Raw genomic sequence first — 22,890 nt, 5'->3', positions numbered from 1 at the left:
CTCTGTACCAGGTGGTCAGTCCCCCCCCTGCCCCACTGCTCTCCTCTGCCTGGGTTCAAGGGCACATCCCCGGACTGTCCCCTCTACAGGAAGGGACAGCACAACCACATCCTCGGGTGTTTGCATGTAAGGCCCGGCTCTCCACGGCCACCCCCACTCCAGCAGGGGTCCTGGACTTCACCCCACACCTGGGAGCCTGGTGTGGACCTTTGCTGGGGGTTTTCCTTCCCCGGGGCCAGTGGTCAGAGAAGTGGTCTCCCAAGTCCAGCCAGTAGGTGTGGGAGTGGCCTCCATCTCTGCTCCTGACACCCCAAGTGGGGAGAAGTGGGGTGAGGTGGCAACCCGGGGGCTCTGATGAGTGACAATCAGCAGATCTGGCCGTGGCCCAAGCCGACCATAAATAGGTGTGACCGTGGGGCAGCCCTGGCCCCTTTCTGAGCTTCATTCTCCCTGCTTTCCGGTCCTAATGGCCCAACCAGAGCTCTGGGGCCTGCCAGCTCCAATGCGCCACCTGGGCAGGGCCTGGCCCTCGTTCACGGGGAGCAGGGTGGCTGCTGGGACAGCCCAGCACCCAAGAGCAGCAATTTTGGTGCAAGCTGACACAGCGAGGTGGGCACGGGGCGGGGGAGAATGTGAAAATGCTGAGTGGAAAAGCAAAGGGCGCCAGAAGAGACAGTGACAGGAGCTCAGACGAGGACCTTGTGGGGACAGCTGGCGCCCACCTGGGGCAGAACTGCATACTCTTGATTACTGAGGCACTATACCTGATTCTTGATTATCTTTTAATCTTATAATAGCCCTGTGACATAACGAGTCCCGTTTTTACAAAAAAATTAGGAAATGGGTGCTGAGACACAGATTTGCCCAGGGTCACACACCCGCCAGGACCAGGATGCACTCCCCTCACCCAAGGCAAGCCGGCTGCTCTGGGAGCCTGCCCCACGGAGGGAGGAGGGCAGGGCCCTGGCCTCGCCCCCCAGAATCCAACTCCCTGCTGCCCCTAGTGAGTGCGGCAGGGCAGAGATCCCTGAGATGCCTCAGTGACCAGGAAGCTGAGACCCCACCTTCAGGCCCCTGGTCGGACACGGCACCCCAGAAACAGCCAGGACCTGCTGTGGGCTCTCCTACCTCCTCCCAAATCCTGGCCTGAGACCTCAACCTGGCCTTCCCTCACAGGAAGCCGGGCAGGGGGAGTGGAGCATTTTTCTCTAATGGGCTATCTGCCCAGTGGAACCATTCAGGAAAACGTGCATGTGTGTGTGTGCACGCGTGCCCATGTTGGGAGGGCGGGTGGGGGCAGGAACTGAGTCCCCACTGGCTCCAGGGTGCGAGGATGTGTCAGGTATCTGGCCTCAGTGGTGGGTGGTGGCTCACTCCTGCCCCACCTGCGAGGTGCTCCCGGCCCCTTCCCTCAAGAGACCAGGCTGGAGGAGTTGCTTTTTTTCTTTTGAGTTCATGTTATTAATTGGCTCAAATTACAAAAGTGCCCAAGGAGGCCCCAAGGGGAGGGAGAGAAGCTAGGAGAGGCAGAGGTTCACTGCCGGCATCCACCATGCCCACCTGCCGCCCACTCCCCCATAAGTACATGTGGAAAATGGTCCCAGACCCTTTAAATAATCCCCCAAAACCGTGAGGAGCAAGCAGACGGATGAAGGGGCTCCTGCACCTTAACACTGGTGACAGGCTATCCTGGCCTCCTTCCTGCCCAAGGCCCTGGCCCTCCCCCATCAAGTCTGAGGCTCCTGTTCCAGACCCTGCCCCTGGCTCGGCAGGGAACAGCGGGTCTCCTCCTCCAGGAGGCAGGGCCGCCATGCACCCACGGCAGAGCCCCAGTGTCTCAGTGCTCAGTGCTTGAGCCCACAACCTGCTCAGGGCCGTCGCTCCTGGGCACAGAGCAGCCTGGCAGCCTGCGGCCAGGGGGCTGCCGTGGGAGAGCTTCTTGCTCACGCTGAGGGAGGCCAGGTCCTCTGTGGGCAGCCCCCCGGGCCCTCCTCTGGCTCTGGTGGCTGTGGTGCCAGAACCCTGGCCCGCAGGGTGGCGAGGGGGCACGATCATGCTCGGGCTCCCATTTCTCTGATGCGCTGCCGCAGGTGGAAGGCAAACTCGAACATGGTGGCGGCAAGGCTCTGGTGGATGAGGTACCGGGGCAGGCGGCCCTGGGGGAGGCGGGAGTTAGCTCCTGGACAGCTCACCCTCGCCCTCAGCAGGGGCTCCTCCCTCCCTCAACAACCGGCACCTGCAGGGAGTACGCTGGGCCTGGGCCGGAATGCAGGTGCAGCTCTGGAATGCAGCCCAGGCCGCCCTCTCCCCTCACCTTTGGCAGGAGGAACATGCTGTGACCAGGCCTTGGCATCAGCCACACAAACAGACCCGGGAGGGGCTCGGCTGGCAGCCAGCCGGCCCTCCTCATGGCTGCAGGAGTCAGAGGTATGAAAGGAGAGGCACCAGCCCTCCAGTAAGTGAGGACAGCCGGACCATGTGGATCCTGCCCCAAGTTTGAGGGTGAGAAAGGAGGTGGAGAGTAGGGGAGGCTCTGAACAGGATAGGGGCCCCCAACGTCACCAGGCAGAGCTCCCTCCACCCTGAGCCTGCCCTGCAGCCTCAGCACCCTCACCTTGAGATCTGTATTAAGGATCCAGATGAAGGTGCAGACGCGGGGGTTACTGGCCGACTTGAGCACGACAAAGCCCCCGGGACCGTTCTCTCCCCTACGGAGAAAGAGGCACCACCGGGGTGACCCTGGAGCCTGGCTTTCCCCCTCCATTCCTGGCCCATCTTGGATATAGGTGGAAGGGAGAAGGGAGCTGCTGGTCTAGCAACTGCTCCCCTGCCTGAGGAGGGCCCGGAACAGGTGTGCCAGAGGCAGTTCGCATCTCCACCCCCACCACGGGAAGCTCACACACTCCCTAGGGAGTTTACACCTGTGCAGCACGAGCGCACACACCTGGGGGCTCACCACCCTCCCAGCCCGCAACTACCCTGTCCAGAGTCTAGGTCAACTCTAGCTGTGGGGGGCTGGGCTGGGCAGGCACTTCTCCCCTCTGCCCAACTCAGGGGGCAGTGTAGTGCTGGTGGCCTCCAGGAGGGGGCACCCTCCCAGGAGTTTTCAGGAGACTGTGTGGTTCACATCCTCACTCATTTAATTGCCCACAGCTTCTCCGAGCATTCTGAAGCCCTCTCCATAGATAAGGAAGTTGGCACCCAGAGAGGAAATGAGCTTGCCTATCACCCAGCAAGTCTGGTGGTGCTGAGACCAGAACCCCAGTCTGATACCCAAAGAACAGTGCTCTCTGCGAACCCCAGGAAGGAAGGGAAAGAGTGGGGTATCTGGGAGGAGGCCGCCCGCGGCACTGGAGCCTAGGATTAGGCAGATGGAGACCGGCAGGGTGCCTGGAAAAGGCAGTGGGAAGAGCATAATTCCTCTTCCTCTGGCAGGACTTCCAAGCGCTCCAGGAGAAAGGCAAGGTAGAGGGACGAGGAGAGGGGGGGAAAAGGGACTCGAGTCTCCTGATGGGTCGCCTGGGGCTGGCTCTATCCCCAGACTACTCCTGGGGCCGCCCTCTAGAGTGGGTGGCGTGGGTCCAGACATTATTCCCCCAGTCTCCAGCACACACAGCAGCTGATTAGCAGGATTAGGGGTCGGGAAGGGCAAAGCCCAGTGGGACAGGGGACAGCAAGGTGGCCTCAGCAGGAGAAAGTCCTCAGCTGCACATACCGTACCCTGCCCTGTCCTCAGAGCCACCTGGGGAGGGGTTGGCTGGGATGACCGTGGGCAAGGCCAGGCTCACCTGACATATTTGTGCGTTGGGGGCTTGGCACAGTGGGTGGTGGCAATGCCCGATGACAGGTATTTGTCTTTGCGTCGCTCGATGCGCCGGACATTCACAAAGTCCCTGGGAGGGGGGAGGGTTAGGTCCAGGGGGTACCAGGCCCAAGACGCGGGGGCAGGAGGCCTGCCTGAGAGAAGGGGTGTGGCACTACTCACCGTGGGGAGACCACACCACCCGCAGCCCCCGAGGACACGTCATAGGAAACGAGGGTGCTGTCTTCCACTCGATGCAGGATCTGCGGGCCGTTCGGGCAGACGTGAGTGCGGCCTGTCCCAGGAGAACCGAGCCCGCAGGGACCCCAGCCCAGCCTGCTCTGTGCTCTGTCCCTTTCCTGACAGCCGCTCCCATTCATGGGGCCCGGGCCAGGCACGCTGGCCATTTTCCCTCCCTGCCTGGGAGACACTGGTGCTGTCACCCCATTGTACAGATGGGGAACCTGAAGCACAGAAGAGTTCAATGACGTGACCCAGGTCCCCTGGGGTAACTGGTCATGCTAGGGCATCGCTGCCCCGACCTGCCGTGTCACTTGGTCTCTGTCCTGAGAGATGGCCGGGCCGGGCCTCCTGGCTAGGCTCACCTGGCAGGCGGTCACTGTCTGGTTCCACAGCACCATCCTCTCGGGCTGCAGGATCACTTCCTGGTACACCAGCTCCGCGGGACAGGGCAGGAAGGCCTGGGGCAGAGCCGGCACAGGGCTGGGTGGGGCCAACTGTGCTCAGGCCCACAGCCCTTCCCTCTGGGTGGAGAGAAAGCTGCCAGAGGGCCCCTCAGCCCCTACATCAAGTCCCAGATGGGGCAGGCAGCTCCAGGACACTCCGGAACACCCAATCCCCTCACTCACCTTCAGGATGAACGTCTTGCCGTGAAAGGGAACCTCAATGGTGTATACAGTGTCCCCATATTCCTGTGGGAGGGACAGAAGGGTGGCAGGGAGGTGGGCAGAGGGGGGAGGGCATGGGCTGGTGGCTCAGGAATGGGTGACAGGCAGTTTAGGTTTTTAAATAGCTCAGGGCAGGAAAACGAAGGGGTCTGGGGATACCTGAGCAGCTGCTAAAAAACATTGGTTCTGACAAATGTCCAGCAACAAGGAGAGAAAGGCTTTTGCTATCAAGTTAAAAGACAGAGGCACAGCTGCGGCTACAACCACGAAGGACCGTGTCTCCAGGCCGACAAGGGCTGCCAGAGGAACTGGCCAGGGAAAGGGACGGGAATGTTTCCCCTCCGTTTTCAAAGCTCTCTGCCATCTTTTTAGGTAATATTGTTTTGATCTTGATGAAACAAAACACCGAACACAGGGTAGATGCCTGGCTTTCCCTTCAAAGCAAAGCCCAGGAAGCAGAGCAGCAGGGAGATGAGGGTAGGGGGGTTGGGGGGGTGGCTGGGAGCAAGGAGGAGGGGCAGTGGAAACATCCAGTCCAGCCTGACCTCCTGCCGAGGCCAACCCCAGGGCCCAGCCCCTTCTCCTGGGGTGGGGACATGGTTCCAACCCCTGTAATCCTTGGGCTTATTTCTCTGGCCTCAGAAAAGGGAGTAAAAACTCCCAACACACGTGGGCGGGTCAGGTGGGAGAGAGGTTTCTTACATTATTCTTCTCGAATTTCCAGTTCTCCTCCTGGGCCAAGATCTGGTCCACCACAGCCATGGCCTCCTTCCCCTGGCGGATGTACTCCCGCTCCTGGCCGGGGATGGAGGCAGGAGGGGGTCAGCCTGGGGCCCGCACCGCACTTTGTTCGTGGCTGGTCCTTTCTCTAGACAACCTACACAGCTCTCACGGAAGCCTGAACGACGGGCTTGGGGCCAGGAGCCATGGCTGTGGCTGCTCCACACAGGTCCCTGGCTAGAGGCAGGCCAGTGGGCCTGGCAGATGGGGGTTGGCACTCAAAAGGACACCGGCAGGCATTCCAGCTGCTGAGCTCTGCCCTCTGCTGGCGGGCCCCTGCCTACCCTGGCTGAGCCCAGCACTGGCCCTTCTCTGGGGTGCCCGCTCCAAAGGTAGGGTGGGGGCGGGCGGCCAAATACCTGGGCAGAGAAGCTTTTCTTCCCAACAAGTTCTTCGTCTGATTCATTGTCAGACCCTGCAGAGAACACACACAGGGGACAATGGGAAGAGGTGGGGGGAGAGTGTGGGAGGTCGTGGGTTCCGACCCAAACGCAGGATGTGGGGAGAGAAGTGTGTGCGGGAGAGGGCTGCTGGCTCCCCCAGGGAGACCACAGAAGGCGCAGAGAGAACAGACTCAGCCTACCCCACTCCTCACAAAGCCCCTCCCTGAAGGAACTTCCCCCAAATGCCAGCGCTCACCTGCAAAGGATTCTGGGGGTGAATAGAACTGGCCCTCGGACAGAGCTCCAGAGAAAAGTAGGGGCCCTTGGGCGACAGCGGCCTGGGCGGCAAGGTACCCTGGGAGAGCAGACATGGGCAGCTGTTGTCCCAGACCAAGGACAGTAGGGCAGCCTGAGGGCCCCCTGCCTTGGCCTCACTCTTCGGCTCCTGGAAGCTACTCAGGTTGGCAAGATGGCTCAGAACTGGCTCTCATGCCTGAACTTCTCCCCTCTTCAGGCTGGGATGACCCTCACTGCCCCCCTTACCCCTAGCACTCACATCGCTCCTCCTCAGCCTCCTGGGGTAGGACTTTGAAGTCAAGGAACCAGGTCTCCAACCAGGCAATGACAAAGGAGACGATGGGGAGCAGGTAGCCAAATGCCCCTTTGTTGAGCAGCTGTGGAGAGAGGGGGCTGAGCTCCATGGCAGGGGGTCACCCCAAATCAGAGCAGAGCCCGCTCCTGGGGCTACCAACTCTGGCATGTACCCCGCTCTGGTACTAGCAGCTTGAGGGCCCTCTGCAGCACACACCTCTGAGAGGAATTAATGAGTTCTGCAGCAGGATAAACTCAGGTTAGGCTGGAGGAAGAATGTCCTGTTCTTGGGGTCGTTGAGGGGCAAATGGGGGGAGCCAGTGAAGATGACTCCTTGGAATATCAAAGGAAAGGATGCCCCTCACCCCAACCCAGACACCCAAAATCAGAGAAATGGTCCCTTCTTAGGAGAAGCCCATCCCTCAGGCCAGAAGCCCTCCAGTCCACCCAGACCTTGAGCTACTGACCTCAGAGAGGATGACCTTGACAATGAGGAAGGCACTGGACACCAGCGTGGTGACCTGCCCAGGAGAAGGGAGGAAGGAGAGAGGGAAAACAGGAGCTGGGGAGTGAGTCTTCCTCCATCCAACCCCCGCACCAGCCCCGCCAGGGCCCCAGGCCGCCGGGCGCGTGGCGTCTTACCGCAATCACCCACCAGTGCTGGAGCCGCAGCACGGCATAGCCCAGGAGCAGCCCGGAGAAGCGGAAGAAGGCCAGGGCCTGGGGATGGCGGGGAGGCCATCACAGGGAGGCCAACGCCCCCACCCCTACTGAAGGCTCCCCTCCCCCTCCAGACCTGCTCCCCCAGGTTCCCTGCACATGGATGTGCTCGCCCTTCGAGAGAACAGCTGAGTCAGTGTTTCTTTGGGGACGGTTTGGATGTGACCATCTTGGACCCAAGTTTTGTCTTCCCCCTCCCACTGGGGGCTCTCTGCAAGTGGGACCTCACTTAGGAACCTTTTTCAAGTCTGAGGGCTCCCTGGGGACGGGAGCCAGGTCTCCCCGACCAGGTGGGGACGTGTGCTGTGGAAAGAAGAGGGTGGCCAGAGTCACGTCCTGCTCCCTCTGCTCCCAGGAACCCACGGCCACTCACAAAGATGTCGAAGAAGGAAGTTTTGAAGTTGTAGTGGATGATCTCCTGCTCCAAGTTCTTCCGAATACCTGTGTTCGTCTGGAAAAGGAGGATACGAACAGCTCTATAGGCAGAGCCCGGTCCCTGGGCTGCCCCTCACCTCCTGGAACAGGGAGGAGGCAGGGGCAGGGTGGGACCTGGTGGAGAGGCTGCAGATGCTAAGCCACCACCCAAAGGGGGCGCCGGAGCACCAGGGGAGTTCAGCCAGAGGCCTGGGACCCCAGCACCAACACCATCCCTCCCAGGATCCCAGCAGCGCGGGCAAGCAGGGCTCAAGTAAGCACTGATGGTAGTGGGCAGGGTCACACCAGCAGGGCCTTGGGGACATGCAGGGCAGGGACTGGGCCCCACGCCAGCAGGTAGGGCTGGCGCACAGGGTGCTGGGAGCCTGCCTCACATAATCTCATCTCCCCCCACACTTCAGTGCTCCATCTTCCCAGTCAACCAGCCATCTGGGGTGATGGGGGCCGGGGGTAGGCAGTGGTGTCAGACGGAGCCCAGGTGGCAAATCAATTGATTAGGTTTGCGCTTAATGGGCAAAATCCATCATGCTGCTGGAGAGGATGGTGGGGAGAGCGGGCAGGCTCCTCGTGGCCCATCCTACCCGAGCCACCCGCACACTTTCAGTGGGACCCTGGACACCCCGGCTAGGTAGAGAGGGCACCTGGATGGAGGCCGACAGCAAGGCTGCAGCCCGAGGGCTTCTAGTCATAAGACCCTTCATGACCACTCAGAACAGGGCTTCTAATCTCTGGCAGATACTCCCAGCAGGGCAGGGGGAGGGGGGTGCAGGGGTGCGGTGCTGGTTAAAGATACAGATGTTCAGGCCATGAGTCTGAGTCTTAGGGCGAGCTGAGAATCTGGAGTCTTTACAAAGCTTCCTGATGATTCTGATGCTGTACAGGGAGCCAGGAGTCTGGACAGCGCCCCCCCCCACCCAATGCTAGAACCCCCTGCACACCCCAATCACATGCCTCTCAGCCTTAAGACCATCCTGAGCCCTGCAAAGTTCAACGCCCCCTTGCCCTGGCCTGACACCCCACGGGACCCAGGCCCACCTCTCCCTCCTCAGACTACTTCCTCCTGGGTTCCCCAGCACCTCCCACCCCTAATAGTAGCTGTCCCTCGCAGCTTTCCTCCCCTCTTCTCTTCACAGAGCACTTGCCCTCTGCCTGGGCACCTGCCTGCACCGACTGCACCAGGACCCAGGAGAGCCGTCCAGTCCCCAAGCCGCCAGTGCCCAGCAGCAGCAGCGAGGCCTTACAACCCCCGGGTCTTCGCAGCCACCGGGCCGCACCCAGGCTGTCACAGAACTAAACCATGCGGGCTCCAAACTACGTAAATAAAGCTACAAAAACTGAACATCGATACAACTTTAATTAAGTGTCTACCAAGTGAAACATTACATTAACTCTACTGATTGCTAAATCCGACATTCTGAAATTTTTCATTACATTTCAAAGCAATTTGGAGGTTAGGTGTTCTCACTTTGCAAGAATTCCCAAATAGGCACGGTGACTGCTGAGTTACTGCAGCCAATGCAGCCAGATAATTTCAAAAATAAAACTATCAAAATATTTTCAACTCTTTTCTGGCAAGAAAATATGCACTGAATGAACAGTGTGGGTAGACGTCAGTGCTCGCTTGGATGCTGGCGAGGACCTTCACAAGGAAGCAGGCTAAGACCTTGGAAGCTCTTTGAACTGCCCCGAACCTTGCTGGGCCCCAGCGTTTTCATTGGTAAGATGGTCCCTGAAGTCCCCGTGGCTGTGGCGCTACCTGGTGGAAGGGGCCGGCTCAGCTATCGCTCTGCACAAAAGACAGTCATCTTCAGAACCCTAGCTGCCCTCCAGCTCAGCATGTCCACAGGCAAACTTACCTCCTCACCCCTAGGCCTGCCCCTTCTCTAACCTCCTCACTTCTTTCAACAAAGTCATCGTTTTCCTGTCACCCGAGCTTGAGATCTGGAGGAAGGGCATCTGCCGTCCAGAACGCTGACCCGCTTTACAGAAGGAAAATGAAGGGAGGCTCAGAAAGGCTGAGTCCCTCACTGAGGTCACAGCTGATGCAAAGGAGGGGCCGGGATAGCACCAAGTGTAGGACGCCCTGCTCCCGCAGCTCCTGCCTCTGTAGTCAGGCCCCACTCTGCCCTGGCAGCGCCTAGAGATCGGGCCCTACCACCAGCTGGCCAAGTGCCGCACGGGAGAGGGCTGCCGACCATGCACTGAGAGGCAGCTCCGTCTCCAGGCTGCTGGGTGACATCTCACCAGACCCTGAGGCTGTACTGGGAGGGGGCGCAGCCCCTGGAGGAGTGCCCAAAATGGGAAGGGAGAGCCGGGTGCCAGAGAACTGGAAGTTTTTCCACTGGTGTGCTCCCCACTGTACCCTCTGCTTTCAGCACGGTACCTAGGACACAGCAGTGGCTCAAAAAATGCTGGCTGAATGAATGAATGAGTGAATGAATGAATGAAGCCGGAGAGCAATGTAGGGCAGAAAGAAGACAAAGGTTTCAACAGTTCAACCAGAGCTGGCTGGGGTCTCTCCTCCCCTCGCAGAAATCGAGGGTATAAACTTTGGAGAGAGAAGCGGGTTCAAAGCCTGCCTCCACGCTTGCGGAGAGGCCTGAGACAAATGACTCAACCCCTCTGAGCTGTTCTGCCCGGGATCACGTTACCCTCTCGTAGGGCCGATGGAGTGACTATGTCCCCCTCAGCACGGCTTGTGCTCCCAACCTCAAGCCCACTCACGTTCAGCTCGATGATCCAGAGCAGGGAGACGAAGAGCAGGTCAAAGGTGACGAAGAGACAGAAGGTGCGGCGGACATCAGAGATGGCCTGGCGCTTCTCGGGAGGCGGCAGGAGGAAGTGTGACGAGAGGCTCTGCTTGTGGGACAGCGAGGAGCTGAGGGAGGCCACGGCTGGCAGACTGCGCTCCAAGTCACAGGCCAGATCCCTGGACACTTTGTTCATCCTGGTGGGCCCCCACCTCAAGGCAGGGAGGGTGGGGCCTCAGCGGGACAGCTGGGGGCAGAGGCAGGGTGGTTGGGTCACCTCAAGCATGTTAGGGTCCTAAAGGTCCAGTTAGCCTCTTTCATCCCTCCACATACAGCCCCCAGAGACCCCATTCACTCCCAAACACATCCGCCACGCACATCCCCAACCCCACAGCCCCAGGTCCCTCCAGTGGCCCGACTGCCAGGCTGGAGGGTTTCGAGCATCCCTCTCACTGTCCTCCTTCCTCACCACCCCCTGCAAAGCCCAGTTTGGGGGGCCCTGGGGTCCTCCCCGGTGCCTGGACGCGCAGCCCGCTCCTGCCAAGCCCAGCCCTGTGGTTCAGCCTCTGCTCCTGTCAACAGCCTCTCACCCCCAGGAGAAGAGGGCCCCAAGCTCTGTTCTTTGTTTTCCAAGCACAAAGCCACATTCCCTCCCAGTAGCCAACCCTACCCTCCCACCCCCTAATCCATGGCAACTGGGAGGGACTTCTTAGAGCAGTCTCTCTCAGTGCTCTGCGCTGGGACAGCTGGGACAGTGGGTGCGGAGGGAGGACATCTTGGTCCCTTCTCTCTAGCTCCACTCCCACCACCCCTCCTGAGGCCTGACCACCAGGTCTCTCAACTGGACACTAAAACGTGCTCCTAGTGGGAGCCTCCAGGCTGTGTCTCTCACCCTGCAACTGCCTCTTCTCCACACAACTGCCAGAGAAAGCGTTCCCCACTTCCAACCCTCCCGAGGCTCCCACGGGTCCTAGCATAACAGCACCCACCTCACGGGCGTCACAGTGCCACGTATACACATTCTTCAGTGGACTCTTCACTATCTGAAATGAACTTATTTATTGTTCTGCAAACTCCACGGGTGCAGGGCCCTTACCTGCCTTGGGCGCTGCTGTCTCCTAGGGCCTAGCACAATGCCTGGCTCCTAGCCAAGTGCGTAATAGTTGATTACTGAATAAATGGATGATCCAGAGGGTCTCTTGGCCCTCAGCAACGTGCCACATAGCAGGGAGGACCGGGGCAGGCCCTAAAGAGAGTAAGAACCAGCCACTACCTAGGCTGGTCCCGAGCTCCACTGCCCATAGAATGCTGTGGCCATGGCCTTGATTCATGCTCACACGGGGCGGGGTGGTTCTTCCTACTCTACAGGTGAGACTGCTGAGCCTACCTCCCTGGGCGACTACTGTATTTTTCAGACTATAAGATGTACCTTGGTTTTAGAGGAGTAAAATAGGAAAAAAAAACCCTACTCTACCACCGCGCCACCCCCACCCCCCAAGTGAGCCAGGTAGGCCACATTCGGACTATAAGACGCACCCCCATTTTCCTCCCAAATTTTTTTTGGGGTGTGTGTCTTATAGTCCAAAAACCACAGCATGAAGCTAAAAGTCTCACGAACCCCAGAGACCAAAGGGGCCCCGGGGCACTCCCTCCCTGGGGCCCAGCCCTTGTGGGCCCAGGCCTGAGACCTCGGCTCCAAGGATTTGCTGCCAGGTGCCCTAAGAGGCCCTGTCCCCTGGGTGGGGGACAGGTTCAGTCCAGAACCAGAGAGAAGCGGACTCAGCAGTGCAGCCTAAGCTTCTAGGACATGACCGAGGGTCTCTCTGAGTCTTCTCACCAGCCAGCACCAGGGGCCATATTCAGGGGCCAGCAGAAGAGGAGCCCTCGGTGTTTGTCCCTGACCCTGGGAAGGCAAGATCCAACCAGTCTCCCCCCAACTGTTGTTCCCTCTAAACCTTCGCTGTATCTACTACCTGCCACAGTCCCTTCCATCTACTAGGTCCACAACAAGCCCCCAGTTTGTGGCCAGCAGGCCAGCTCACCTGGCCCTCTGCCTCTGCACAGGCCCCAGTGACGCTTCCCCACACAGGCACCGGCCCAAGGCTGCCCCCCAGTGCCACACTCCCGGGGTCCCCATCACAAGCTCATCTGGAGGGCACTGAAGGAAAGCTGAGCCCAGCTCTGCAGGAGGCGGTCAGAGGAGGGATGTGACAGGCCGCTGGCAAGGGGACCCCCCACATCTATCAGCTGAACCTGGCGCCAGACGGCACGCTCGGCACATCGCTCACTGTGACAGGGCTGCAGCTCAAGGGCAGGTGACATTTCCTGGTCTCTAATAGCCCTCTTGTCTTCAGCCAGACCTGTCTCCATCTCTCCCCTTTCCTGTCTTCCCCACACACCACCTTTCTATCTTTCCTCGGGGTCTCTGTAGCCCTCTCCATGCCCACGTGCTGTCATCCCTCTGGGTGCTCCTGCCCGTCTCTCTCGCCTCCCAGTCATCTTCTCCACCCCATCAGACCAGCCTCTCCCCCTTCTCCAGTTTTCTCTTATGTCTGTCTGCCCTCACCCTGCCTCTCTCCCCCATCTCCCTGTCTCACGGCAGGGCTCTCTGGCTTCCCTGCTGCCAGTCTGCTCCTGTGTCTGTCCGTCTTCCCCACTGGCTCTCTCCCTCTCTCCCTGGGGACAGGGCTTGGGTGGCAGCAGCTTGGGTGTGAAACACACTCAGAGTGGCAACAGCACTGACACTCACACACCCAGACATCCCCGATGAAGCGAGAGACACAGATAGGGGCTGAGAGCAGAGGTGTCGGGAAGCCTGGGAGCTGCAGATACAAGGGTATGGGAGCTAAACACAGGTGTGGGGGTGGCTGGCCAGAGTCGGGGGAGGCGTTTCTATATTTCCTTTCCGGGTGAAAGCAGCTCAGAGTCCAAATAGGCGAGAGCTGGCAGTAGGAGCACCAGCCAGGCGTTAAGACCTGAGCCCCAGTCTTTGGGCAGCCGCTAATCTTGGTTAACTTGGGGCAAGTCCTTCTCACCAAGGAAAAAGTCAGTGGTTTTTTAACCGCCCCCCCTTTTTAAGAGAAACTAAAAAAAGAAAGAAAATAAAACCTTATTTGTACGGGTCCTGCCCCCACAGGTGGCCACACAGAGCCCCACCGGTCAGACTTCCCGTAAACACTGGGGTCACCCCCGGGCACCTCCTTGGCATGCTCACTCAGATGACTTCAAAAGGCCTCTGAGCTCTCCCTTAGACCACCTGTCAGTCTAAGAGGTGAAAACCATTTTGGCCTGGAACTGCCCTTAGCAGTTCCCAAAGCACTTGTTTCTGCCCCTGGCCCCTGAGGGCAGAAGGTGGCAGCACAAGCAGAATACGTAGGCGTGGCCCCATGCCACCATGCCTACCCTCCTGATGAGGGGCAGGCAGGCCTGAGTGCTGTGAGGCTGGAGACAGCGGGGCTGCCACCCGGCCCGCAAGAGCACACCTCCCTCCAGCCCACTGCCTGCTGCCACCGGCCCCTGCCAGGTGCCTTCAGAGGTGTTGGAAGTGCAATGGCATGTGTGGTGTGAAGTCCTCCACCTGGGCTGGGGGCAGACTTGACATTCAATGTGTTTGCAGAAGCTAAGCTGCTAAGGCTTAGGGAGAGGAGGAAGGAGGGAGGCAGGAAACTGGAGGTTTTATCATCCTAGGCTGAAAGGGAAAGAGGAGTGGGGAGGAAGAGGCAAGTGAGGTCTGGGGACAGTGGGAAGCTAAGCAAAGGGCCCCACACCCTCTTCCAGCCCCCCAGGAGCCTCAAGTACCACCAGTTGCAGCAGGAGCTTTGGGTGGGGTCCAGGATTAACAGCAAGCAACAGCAGGCAGCTGCTATCCCGGAAAGAGAAGTAGACTCTGAAACCAGAGTTCAAATCTCAGTAAGCCCTGAACTAGCTGTGTGATCTGGGGCAAATATCACCACTCTGAGATTTGCTTTCTACAGCTGCATTAAATAAATGCAACAATTGCCATGGCCGGGGCGGCTCAGTGGTTGAGTGCTGGCCTGTGAATCAAAGGGTCTCCAGTTCAAATTCCCAGTCAGGGCACATGCCCGGGTTGTGGGCCAGGTCCCCATTAGGGGGCGCATGAGCAGCAACCACACATTGATGTTTCTTTTCCTCCCTTACCCTCTCTAAAAAATAAAATCTTAAAAATAAATAAATAAAAATAGTAATAAATAATAATAAATAAAGGCAACAACAAAATGCAGTAAGTCCCCACTTAGCATCCTTGACAGGTTCTGTGCTTTAAGCGAAACTGAGCGTAATGAAACTAACTTTACCACAGGCTAATTGATGTAAACAAGAGTCAAGTTCCTACGGCCACATTATAATGAAACGATATTGAACCACAATGTTTATTTGAGGACCTGCTGTACTTAATGCCACAGAACTGTACATTTCAAGACCGTTAAAACAGTAAATGTTTATTTTACCCCAATAAAAAAGGCAACAACAATCGCTCCCTCCTAGGGCTGACATCTATACAGCAGGTGCTTTGAGATGGAACAGGTAGCTGACAAGGCCATTTAGGTGAGAGGGACATTAAGTGTGTGTGGGGGGGGGCTTATGCTATAGTGACATGTGATAAAATCACCCCAAAAGGCCTTCAGTAAAACCTGAGCTCTGTAATTCAGCTGCCGGGTGACCCAGAGCAAGCTCTCTGTGCCTTCAGGCCAGGTTCCCTCACCTCTGTATAAAAAGGGCCAAGACAGTCCAGCTCCTGGCAAAGGTGAAGTCCCATGTGGTGGGTGAGAGCAGAAGTGGGGGCTGTCCCGGCTCCCTGCACAGGCTCTTAGGGACACTGCCAGGACTGATCTGTAACCACTGGTGCCTGGCCCCACTGTAGTTCCCAGTTCCTGCCCGCCTGCCCCCCAATCCCCGCCCGTCCCATCCCCCGCCCAGGTCCCGATTTCCACAGTTCTTACATGGCAGGGGTACAGAAGGGGTCCTTGCCAGGCCTCAGTCACATCCCAGGCTAGAAGCTCCAGTCATCGCTCTGTAGCTCGACACCCAGTGTTTCCTGGCCAAGGGAGGTCAGCAATTTGAACAATGCCTCTTACTCACTGTGCGAGCCTCAGAAGCTACATCAGGAAGTTGGGGACACCTGTCTCGATCCCAAGCTGTCTGGGGCACCAGAGGAGAGCAACGCATGGGAAGCGCATAGAATAGTGTCTGGCACTAGAGTAAGCGGGCAACAGACGCTCACCACTGCCACCTCTGAGTCTCCTCACCCTTTGCACCCCCAACCTCCTCCAAAGGGCTGGGCCCCAGCGTGCGAGCCCCAGCTCCTTTGGCCCTGAGAGCTCTTCTCTGTGGCCCTGGGGTGGGGGACCAGTCGCATCTCTGTCCAGAAACAACCCACACTGGGGCAGTACAGCTTCCTCCAACCTTCCCCTGGAGTCAAGGGGACATGCGCACAGGCCCTCAACCCCTCCCCGCTCTGCATCCGCCAACTGCCTCAGGGGCTTCTCCGTGGGGTCCCTAACTCAGCACAAATCAGGAGGAATCAGTGAGGCTGAGAAAAAACTGGACTCCAAGCCAGAAGGTTCAAACCCTGGATTCCCATCTTACTAGTGACTGAATTTCTTGTGCCTCAGTTTTCTCCCCTGTAAACTGGGGGTGATGACAGCACTTACTCCTTACAGGTATTGCAAGGACGGATGGCTTAAACACAATGGCCTAGAACAGTCCCTGACCCAGGGAGATTGCTGAGTAAGGGGTAGCTAGCACGACATCCCTGCCTCTTCTCTGGCGGAAGACTCTCTGGGTCAGGCTGCCCCTGCGCATGCCCAGGTTAACGGCGAATCCACAGATGGGCAGAGGCTCTGGGTGTGGAAGAGGTTAGCCTTGGCCAGTCCTGCCACTGGCCAGCCTAGTTCAGAGAGGGAGCAGAGCAGACCGGATGGGCCTGCAGACCGTCCAGACAAGCCTGCACAGAGGAAACAAACGTGCCAGCAGGGCGGTGGCCTGTGTGGCAGCCCGCAAACACCTACTGCTTTACTCATCACCCCCTGCCCAACCCCCCCAGGAGCTGTGGAGAGGGGAGGCCTGCCCACTCTCCCAGCCAGGATGGGGCAGAACTGACCCCAGCAATATGCAGGCTTCCCTCTGGGCAGGACTGCAACCCCCAAATCCAAATGTAGCTGCTGTCTCCAGAGCATCTGCTGGCCAGGGAGCGGGTGTTAAAGACCCCAGAGAGGTGAACGGCAACCCAGCCAGGGCCTGTGAAGAGCCCAGAGTCCTATCTTCCACATCCAAATCATCAGCAAATCCTGTTGGCTCTTCTTTCAAAATTCAGCCAGCACCTGCCCACTGCTTACCACTGCCGCCACCATACCCTGCCTGAGGCCTCATCTCTCACCTGCCACCGCTTCCTACCTCCTGCCCATGTCCTAAGTCTGTTCTGAACAAGGCAACCAGAGAAATCTGGGGAAAGTCAGACCACATCTCCCCAGTGCCCCAAACCTCCAATGGCCCTCAACCACTCCCTTTACACTGGAGCTCACCCAGTGTAAAGGCCAGAGTACCCACCCTGGCCTCCAAGCCCCTCTTACCTTTGAACCTTCTGCTGCAGCCACATGAGTCCATCTTGGTTCCTTGGACACATCAAACATGCTCCCACCCCAGGGACCTTGTATCTACTGCCCTCTGTCTAGAGCTCCTCCCCCAGGACCCTGCGAGGTTTCCTTCCCCCATTCGGTCTCTGTGAATGTCCCCTTGGAGAAGCCTCCCCTGAACTCCCTATTTAGCCCCACCCTTCGTCCACTGACCCTGCTTATTCTCTCCCCACAGCACTTACCACCCCAGACAAGTGTGACTAGCAGTCTGCGCTTACTGCCTGTCTTCTCCCACTGGAACGCAAACTTCACGAGAGCAGGGAATCCCAGAGCTCTGCCCCCTGCTCCGTGCCCACCACCCACAATGGCACCAGGCTCATAGCAGATATTCAGGAAATGTGCTGAAGGACTGTTTCCACCCTTCCCTACCAGGGCACACACACACTCTGCCAGGTCCAGACCACCTCACCTGGAGCTGGATTCTGCCCTCTGATGGCGTCTTGCCCTGCCCTCCACTAGCTGGCAGGGTGGCTGCTCCCCTCCCCTTCCCTGAGCCTGCACTTGCAAGGAGAGGAGGGGAGGTGAGTTAAGACTCCTTGGAGAGCAAAGGTCAAGGAGGAAGGATTCAGCAAGACCTCAGTACTCCCCTCTCGCTATGAGAGGTAATACCCCTTCCCCAATATGTTCCTGACCACTAACTGCTCCCAGGACACCGCACGGCTGGTCTTCCTTCTGCACCTCCACTCCCCCGCTCCCTCATTCTGGACCGACCTCCTCCCCGTGGGGAATAATTCTGACAAGATAACAGTTCAGATGTCACCTCCTGGGCAAAGTTTTCCCTCGCCCCCCAGGCTTCCCCGACCCCAGATCTCAGGACTCCAACTCAGCAATTCCCTTACACACAGCCTGGAGCCTCGAAGTCATCTCTCCTCGAGCCCTTGAGGCCCACCCAGGTCACACTGCCTGGCCATGTCTATGGATCCATAATGCCCACCCTGGAACAGGGGAAAGGACACGAGTCAAAGACCCAAGGCCATTCCTTAGCAGGCTATGTGTCCTCGACCAAATCACTGTCAGAACCTCAGTCTTCTCATCATACAATGGGGACGGTACAGTGCCCACGTTACAGAGCTATTAAAAGGGTTAGAAGAACACACAAAATGCCTGTGCCTAACGAACAGCAGCTGTCACTGCTATGAGGGGCTATGGACACAGTGTTAGAGGCAGGGCCCCAGGTCAGGCATGTCCAGAACACAGCACTTTGCCCAAACTGAGGGTGCCATCCGGGCTGCTGGATGGGAGGATGGGCTCTGGTCTCAGGCAGCTGACCTAGGATGGCACATGAGGTTCTCCTGGAATTCCAGGCTCAGCGGCCCATGCCATCAGCCTCGCCACAGCTGGCTGGCTGGCCCTACTCTGCCCCACTCACAGAGGGTTTGGGAAGTTTCCCGGACAAGTACGATTTCAAAGACAAGACACGGCAGCAGTGACAAATGAGACTGCGAAGCAGAAGCCAGGCTCTGTTTCTCCTTCCCTTCTGGGGAAATGGGAAGAGAAGAGTCAAGCCAAAACAGAAACTATATTCCTCAGTATCCCTCCCCTCCCCAGCCGGGGAGTTCTGGCAGTACAGTGCACTGGAAACCCTAACAAACTGAGAGACGCTCAGCCCTCCTACCCCTCCACATGCCAGGCCCTGTTAAGTGTCAGGATGCCCCCAGCTCTGTGATTGTATGACCCTGGCCTACTCGGGGGCTGGTGAGTCAGACCCCACCCCACCCCTTTGTGCTATTGAGTAAAAGCTGGGGCTGATGAAATCATGTTCTCGAGGTCAGTCTGGAAAGGGCCAGTCATCTTCCTGCAAAGACCTCAGTCCCATCAGCCCATTCAAGGGAAGGTCCCCTGCAGCACTAGGGGGTGGTTCAGCTCAGACTTCTCCCAGCACCAGCCCTGATGAGACAAAAGCCAGGATCAGCCACTTCCCACCCAGAAGTTGTTCACAACTGGCACACACAATTGGTCAGATGGGATGGCTTCCTTGTCCCTTATCCCACTTGACGTGGCAGCTGCCCCTTGGGGGCTAGGACTCTGAGGCAGTTTCGGGACACAGCTATGGACCTGCAATCAGGAGACAGTTCTGAAGTTGATGCTAAGTGACTCTGACCTTACCTGCCATATCTCAACTTCTTCATCTGCAAAATGGAGCCAATAATCTCTGCCAGTCAGTGGAACAAGGATAAGCTGTCAAATGTACAGGATTTTCGGTCTCCACTGCACAAGTCTAGGTGTGTGAGAGCTCAATTTACTTCTACTTTTTAATTTATTTTTATTGTATTTTTTCCAATACCATTTATCACCCTCATGGGGGGGAACTCCTACAAACAGAATTTACTTATAAAAAATTGTATATTTATTCTTACATGTTTAAACTTCAGTCACCTTCAAAGTACTCTCCATTTGATATAAAATACTTATTGAGACATTTTTCCCACTGCTCAAAGCAGTTTTTGAACTCATCGATTTTGATGCCTTTTAGTGCTTCTGTTTTTTGTTTTGTTCTGTTTTGTTTTTTAAGTCTCTTCCACATCAGCAAAACATTTCCCTTTAAGGACTTTTTTCATCTGGGGAAAGAAAAGAAAAAGTTGCTCGGGTTGAGATTGGGTGAATAAGGAGGGTGAGGCACCGGGGTCATGCTGTTTTCAGTAAAAACTGCTGAACACTCAGCGCAGTGTGGGCAGGTGCACTCATAAATCACCCTTCATGAAATGGGCAAATGCGTTGAAAGAGTATTTAAAAAAATTCACTGAAGCTGAACGGGCAGCCTCTCACAACAACATCAGCGGGTGCACTGACACAAATGGGTTGCTAGAACACTCACCTAGTGGGGGAAGCCTGTACTACACGGGGCCTGTCCTCCAGAAGATAACCCCTGTTCTCCTTTGGGTCCCCCTCATGCAACCTCCTCCCCTAGAAGACAGCCCGATTCAATGCGGCACACAAACACCACGGGCCAAACACTGTGCTGCCCCAGGTGACGCTCTGCAGCTCCCGGGCTGGAAAGGGAGGCTGACAGAGAAACGATAAAGGGTGCTACCGAGCTGTCAGTGAGGAGCAGACAAAAAGGAGTGCGGGCTCCCAGAGAAAGGAGCACCTGACCTGGCTGGAGTACATGAGGTTGGGAAAGCACGTGGAGGAGGAGCCATCTGACTTAGGCCTTGAAGATTCTATGCATCTATCCCTGCAGGAAGGAGAATGAGCATTCCAGACAGGCAAAACAGCATGAGCAAATGCCCAGCCTCTGCACACACTCAGCCCACAGGCTGACCCCACCCAAGGGGGCTTGCCCCCAAACACCTGGTACCAGGCCTCTGGATCACCCCAGGGCATGGTCCCTGAAGGCTCCTAAGCCAAGGGGCCCTTCCTCATGGCCAAGTGAGGAAAGGAATCCCCAATCTCAGCAGAGGAGGCTGCCTCTGCCCTCCTGCCCACCTCAGGCCCCTCCCCCCAACAAGAGCTCAGTTCAGAGAACCTAGTTCTCCATTCTTTAAGCCCACCAGTTTCCACCTCCCTCTGGCAAACTCATCCTCTCGCGCTAAGGCCCCTCATTAATTGTCGGCAATTCTGGGAAGCCATCCTCAGCCCTTCTCTGCCTTGGGTGCCCAAGAGTTCTTTAGAATTAATGCCTATCATGTAACATTTATCCATTCCCAAATTCATTTACCGAGCAGACATCAGGTCTGGGTCTTTTTCACTTTTTTTTTTAAAGACATTATTTATTTATTTTTAGAGAGAGGGGAAAGGAGGGAGAAAGAGAGGGAGAGAAACATCAATGTGTGGTTGCCTCTACGTGCCCCCAACTGGGGACCTGGTCCGCAACCCAGGCATGTGCCCTGACTGGGAATCAAACCGGCGACCCTTTGGTTCACAGGCCAGCACTCAATCCACACCAGCCGGGGCTCTTTTTCACTCTTAAGTTCTCACTCAATGAATCCAGCGCCTGAAGCTGGTGCCCTCCACCACAGCATTTTACTTGCTGACAAAAAGCCAGGCCTGAAGGCTCTGGGACAGAATAAGTAAACCACGTCAGCTGTCCTTAAGCAGCTCATGAAATTGAAAGTTATAACCACTGCTCTAAATTGTTCTTATATGGACAAGAATAGATAACATTTACTTACTGAGCACTCATGTGCTCGCTGTTTTAAGCCCTATATACACATTATTTCATTAATCCTCACAATAATTCTATAAGGTAGCACATGACTATCTTTGTTTTACAAATTAGGAAACCGAGGCGCTGACTTCATCATGGTAACAAAAACAGTGTGAGAACCCAGAAAGCCTGGTTCAGGAGCCTGCATTTTCAACCACTGTGTTATTATGGGCGGGGTGCCGCAGGGACACGGAAGAGCAATAGTTAGGCTTGGGGGTTAAAGGAAAGGCAATCCAAAAGCGGTGCTACCTGAGCAGAGCACTCTGAAGGACAAGTGGAAGGTAGCCTGGCAGATAAGAGGAGAAGGGCCTTTCTAGGTAGAGGAGCTGGTGTGTTGAAAGGTATAGAAGGAAAATAGCGAAGTGTGGGCAAGTGCTTCCTGCAGGGCGGTAGGACTGCACCTCAGGGTGCACACGGGAGACTCAGATCACAGAGAGCTCTGTAAACTGTGCTAGAATTCAGCCTTTCCCGCAGGTAATGGAAAGCCATCAGAGTTTTAAGCAAGGCAGCAACACTATCAGACTTGAGTTTTAACAAGATCACAAGAATTACAGTTTGGAGACTGAGTGCAGGCAGCCAGGATCAGAAGTTGCGGGAAGCTTCTGCAATCATCTGGTGAGAAACGCATCAGCAAAGGTGGTGGTAATAGAAAAGGAAGTGAGCTGGGCAGACAGGTCTCCCTTTCCATGTGGGAATTGAGGGAGAAGAGAAACTCTAAGATAATGCCCAGGTTTTTCTCTGGGATGGGGCGTGGCAAGGACAGAATCAGTCTGCAGGGGAAAAGACCCGTTCAAGTTCAAACTCGGCGAGCTCCTGCGGAAGTGGAGCTGTCCAATTGATAGGCAGCTGGATAGCCAAGTCTGGGGCTCCAGGGAGGGGCCGCGCTTAAGTTGTAGAGCTGGACGCATTTTGGGTATTTAAGTGGTGTAAAGCTGAAGCCCAGGGAATAGATGAGACCATCCAGATTCAGTGTACAGAGTGAGGGGCTGGAGAAGAATAAAATGTGAAGCAACACTTCTACTGTTAGAGCAGTAGAAAGAAAATGAGAGATGCTGACACGAAGGAACCACCTCCCTCCCCCCCAAAATGGGAGGAGGGCAGGTGTCAATTATGTCAGTGAGGAATGAGTGTCACTGGTGTTAGGTACCTCTAAGAACTTCTTTAAAGGGCCCTTTTTGTGTCAATTAGAAAGTCATTCCAAAGGAAGTTGAGGGAGACCGAATGTCAATGAGACGCAGACCTACCGAAACGCGTATTTTCCTCCTCATTCGGAAATCCTGACCCTTCCCCATGTCCAACTCCTGCCCCTTAATACCCAGATATCATCCCCCTCGCCTCTCCCCTCACTGTGAACATGCAGGCTCATGAAGGCGACCCGGGACGCCCTCCTGGGTGGGCGGGCCTCGGAGGGTCAGAGACCCCCTACTCCGCGCGTGACAGAGAGAAGCGGCACAGAGGACGGGGGCGGAACCTGCGGCGCTGGGTGTGGGAAGGGTCGGATGGAACCAAGAAGGGAAACCGGCCGAGAAAGCTGGGTCCGCTAGCAAGACACAACCCTGTAGCACTACCCGGTCCCGGTGACCTCTGCTGGACCCACCTGCTGCATGTCAGCCACGGGCCGGAATCTTCTGCCCCAGCCGCAGTCCGCTCCGCGGCCCCGGCAGCGCCTCCGAGCGGAAGGGGATCTTGCGGCGGCGCCACTTCCGCCGCTGAGTCCGCCCCAG

The 22,890-nt window shown here is 56.9% G+C and overlaps 1 protein-coding gene across 3 annotated transcripts; it reads right to left on the bottom strand.

Moving 5' to 3' along the window:
* Positions 1-613: 613 nt before the first annotated feature.
* STARD3 (StAR related lipid transfer domain containing 3) lies at positions 614-22,886 on the bottom strand. Of its 3 annotated transcripts, XM_024573189.4 has the most exons (16): positions 22,764-22,877; positions 15,328-15,422; positions 10,344-10,616; positions 7,558-7,635; positions 7,107-7,184; positions 6,932-6,985; positions 6,430-6,547; positions 6,130-6,228; positions 5,850-5,905; positions 5,413-5,505; positions 4,672-4,734; positions 4,408-4,503; positions 3,986-4,065; positions 3,789-3,893; positions 2,615-2,708; positions 615-2,156 (listed from the first exon to the last, which is right to left on the bottom strand). In XM_024573189.4, exons 3-16 carry the CDS (start codon positions 10,563-10,565, stop codon positions 2,052-2,054), a joined length of 1,341 nt encoding a protein of 446 aa, XP_024428957.1. In that variant the 5' UTR covers positions 10,566-10,616; positions 15,328-15,422; positions 22,764-22,877; the 3' UTR covers positions 615-2,051. The 3 variants fall into 3 exon arrangements, with proteins under 3 accessions (XP_045038291.1, XP_024428957.1, XP_024428956.1); XM_045182356.3 differs by lacking the exons at positions 15,328-15,422; positions 22,764-22,877 and adding an exon at positions 10,839-10,947 and having other exon boundaries at positions 614-2,156; XM_024573188.4 differs by lacking the exon at positions 15,328-15,422 and having other exon boundaries at positions 625-2,156; positions 22,764-22,886.
* Between the last annotated feature and the right edge of the window lie 4 nt (positions 22,887-22,890).

This window comes from Desmodus rotundus, chromosome 9 (genome assembly GCF_022682495.2).
Source record: "Desmodus rotundus isolate HL8 chromosome 9, HLdesRot8A.1, whole genome shotgun sequence".
NCBI lineage: Eukaryota > Metazoa > Chordata > Mammalia > Chiroptera > Phyllostomidae > Desmodus > Desmodus rotundus.
The sequence above is the reverse complement of the archived record's forward strand: the minus strand, read 5'-3'. Positions and strand labels throughout refer to the sequence as shown.

Excerpts from the sequence above, each read along its gene's own strand:
- STARD3 (XM_024573188.4), bottom strand. The coding sequence starts at position 10,565 with ATGAACAAAGTGTCCAGGGATCTGGCCTGTGACTTGGAGCGCAGTCTG. Across the intron at positions 4,504-4,671 it reads GCAAGACGTTCATCCTGAAG|GCCTTCCTGCCCTGTCCCGC; the intron begins GTGAGTGAGGGG and ends GCTCTGCCCCAG. Across the intron at positions 2,157-2,614 it reads TCCTTAATACAGATCTCAAG|GGCCGCCTGCCCCGGTACCT; the intron begins GTGAGGGTGCTG and ends CGCCTCCCCCAG.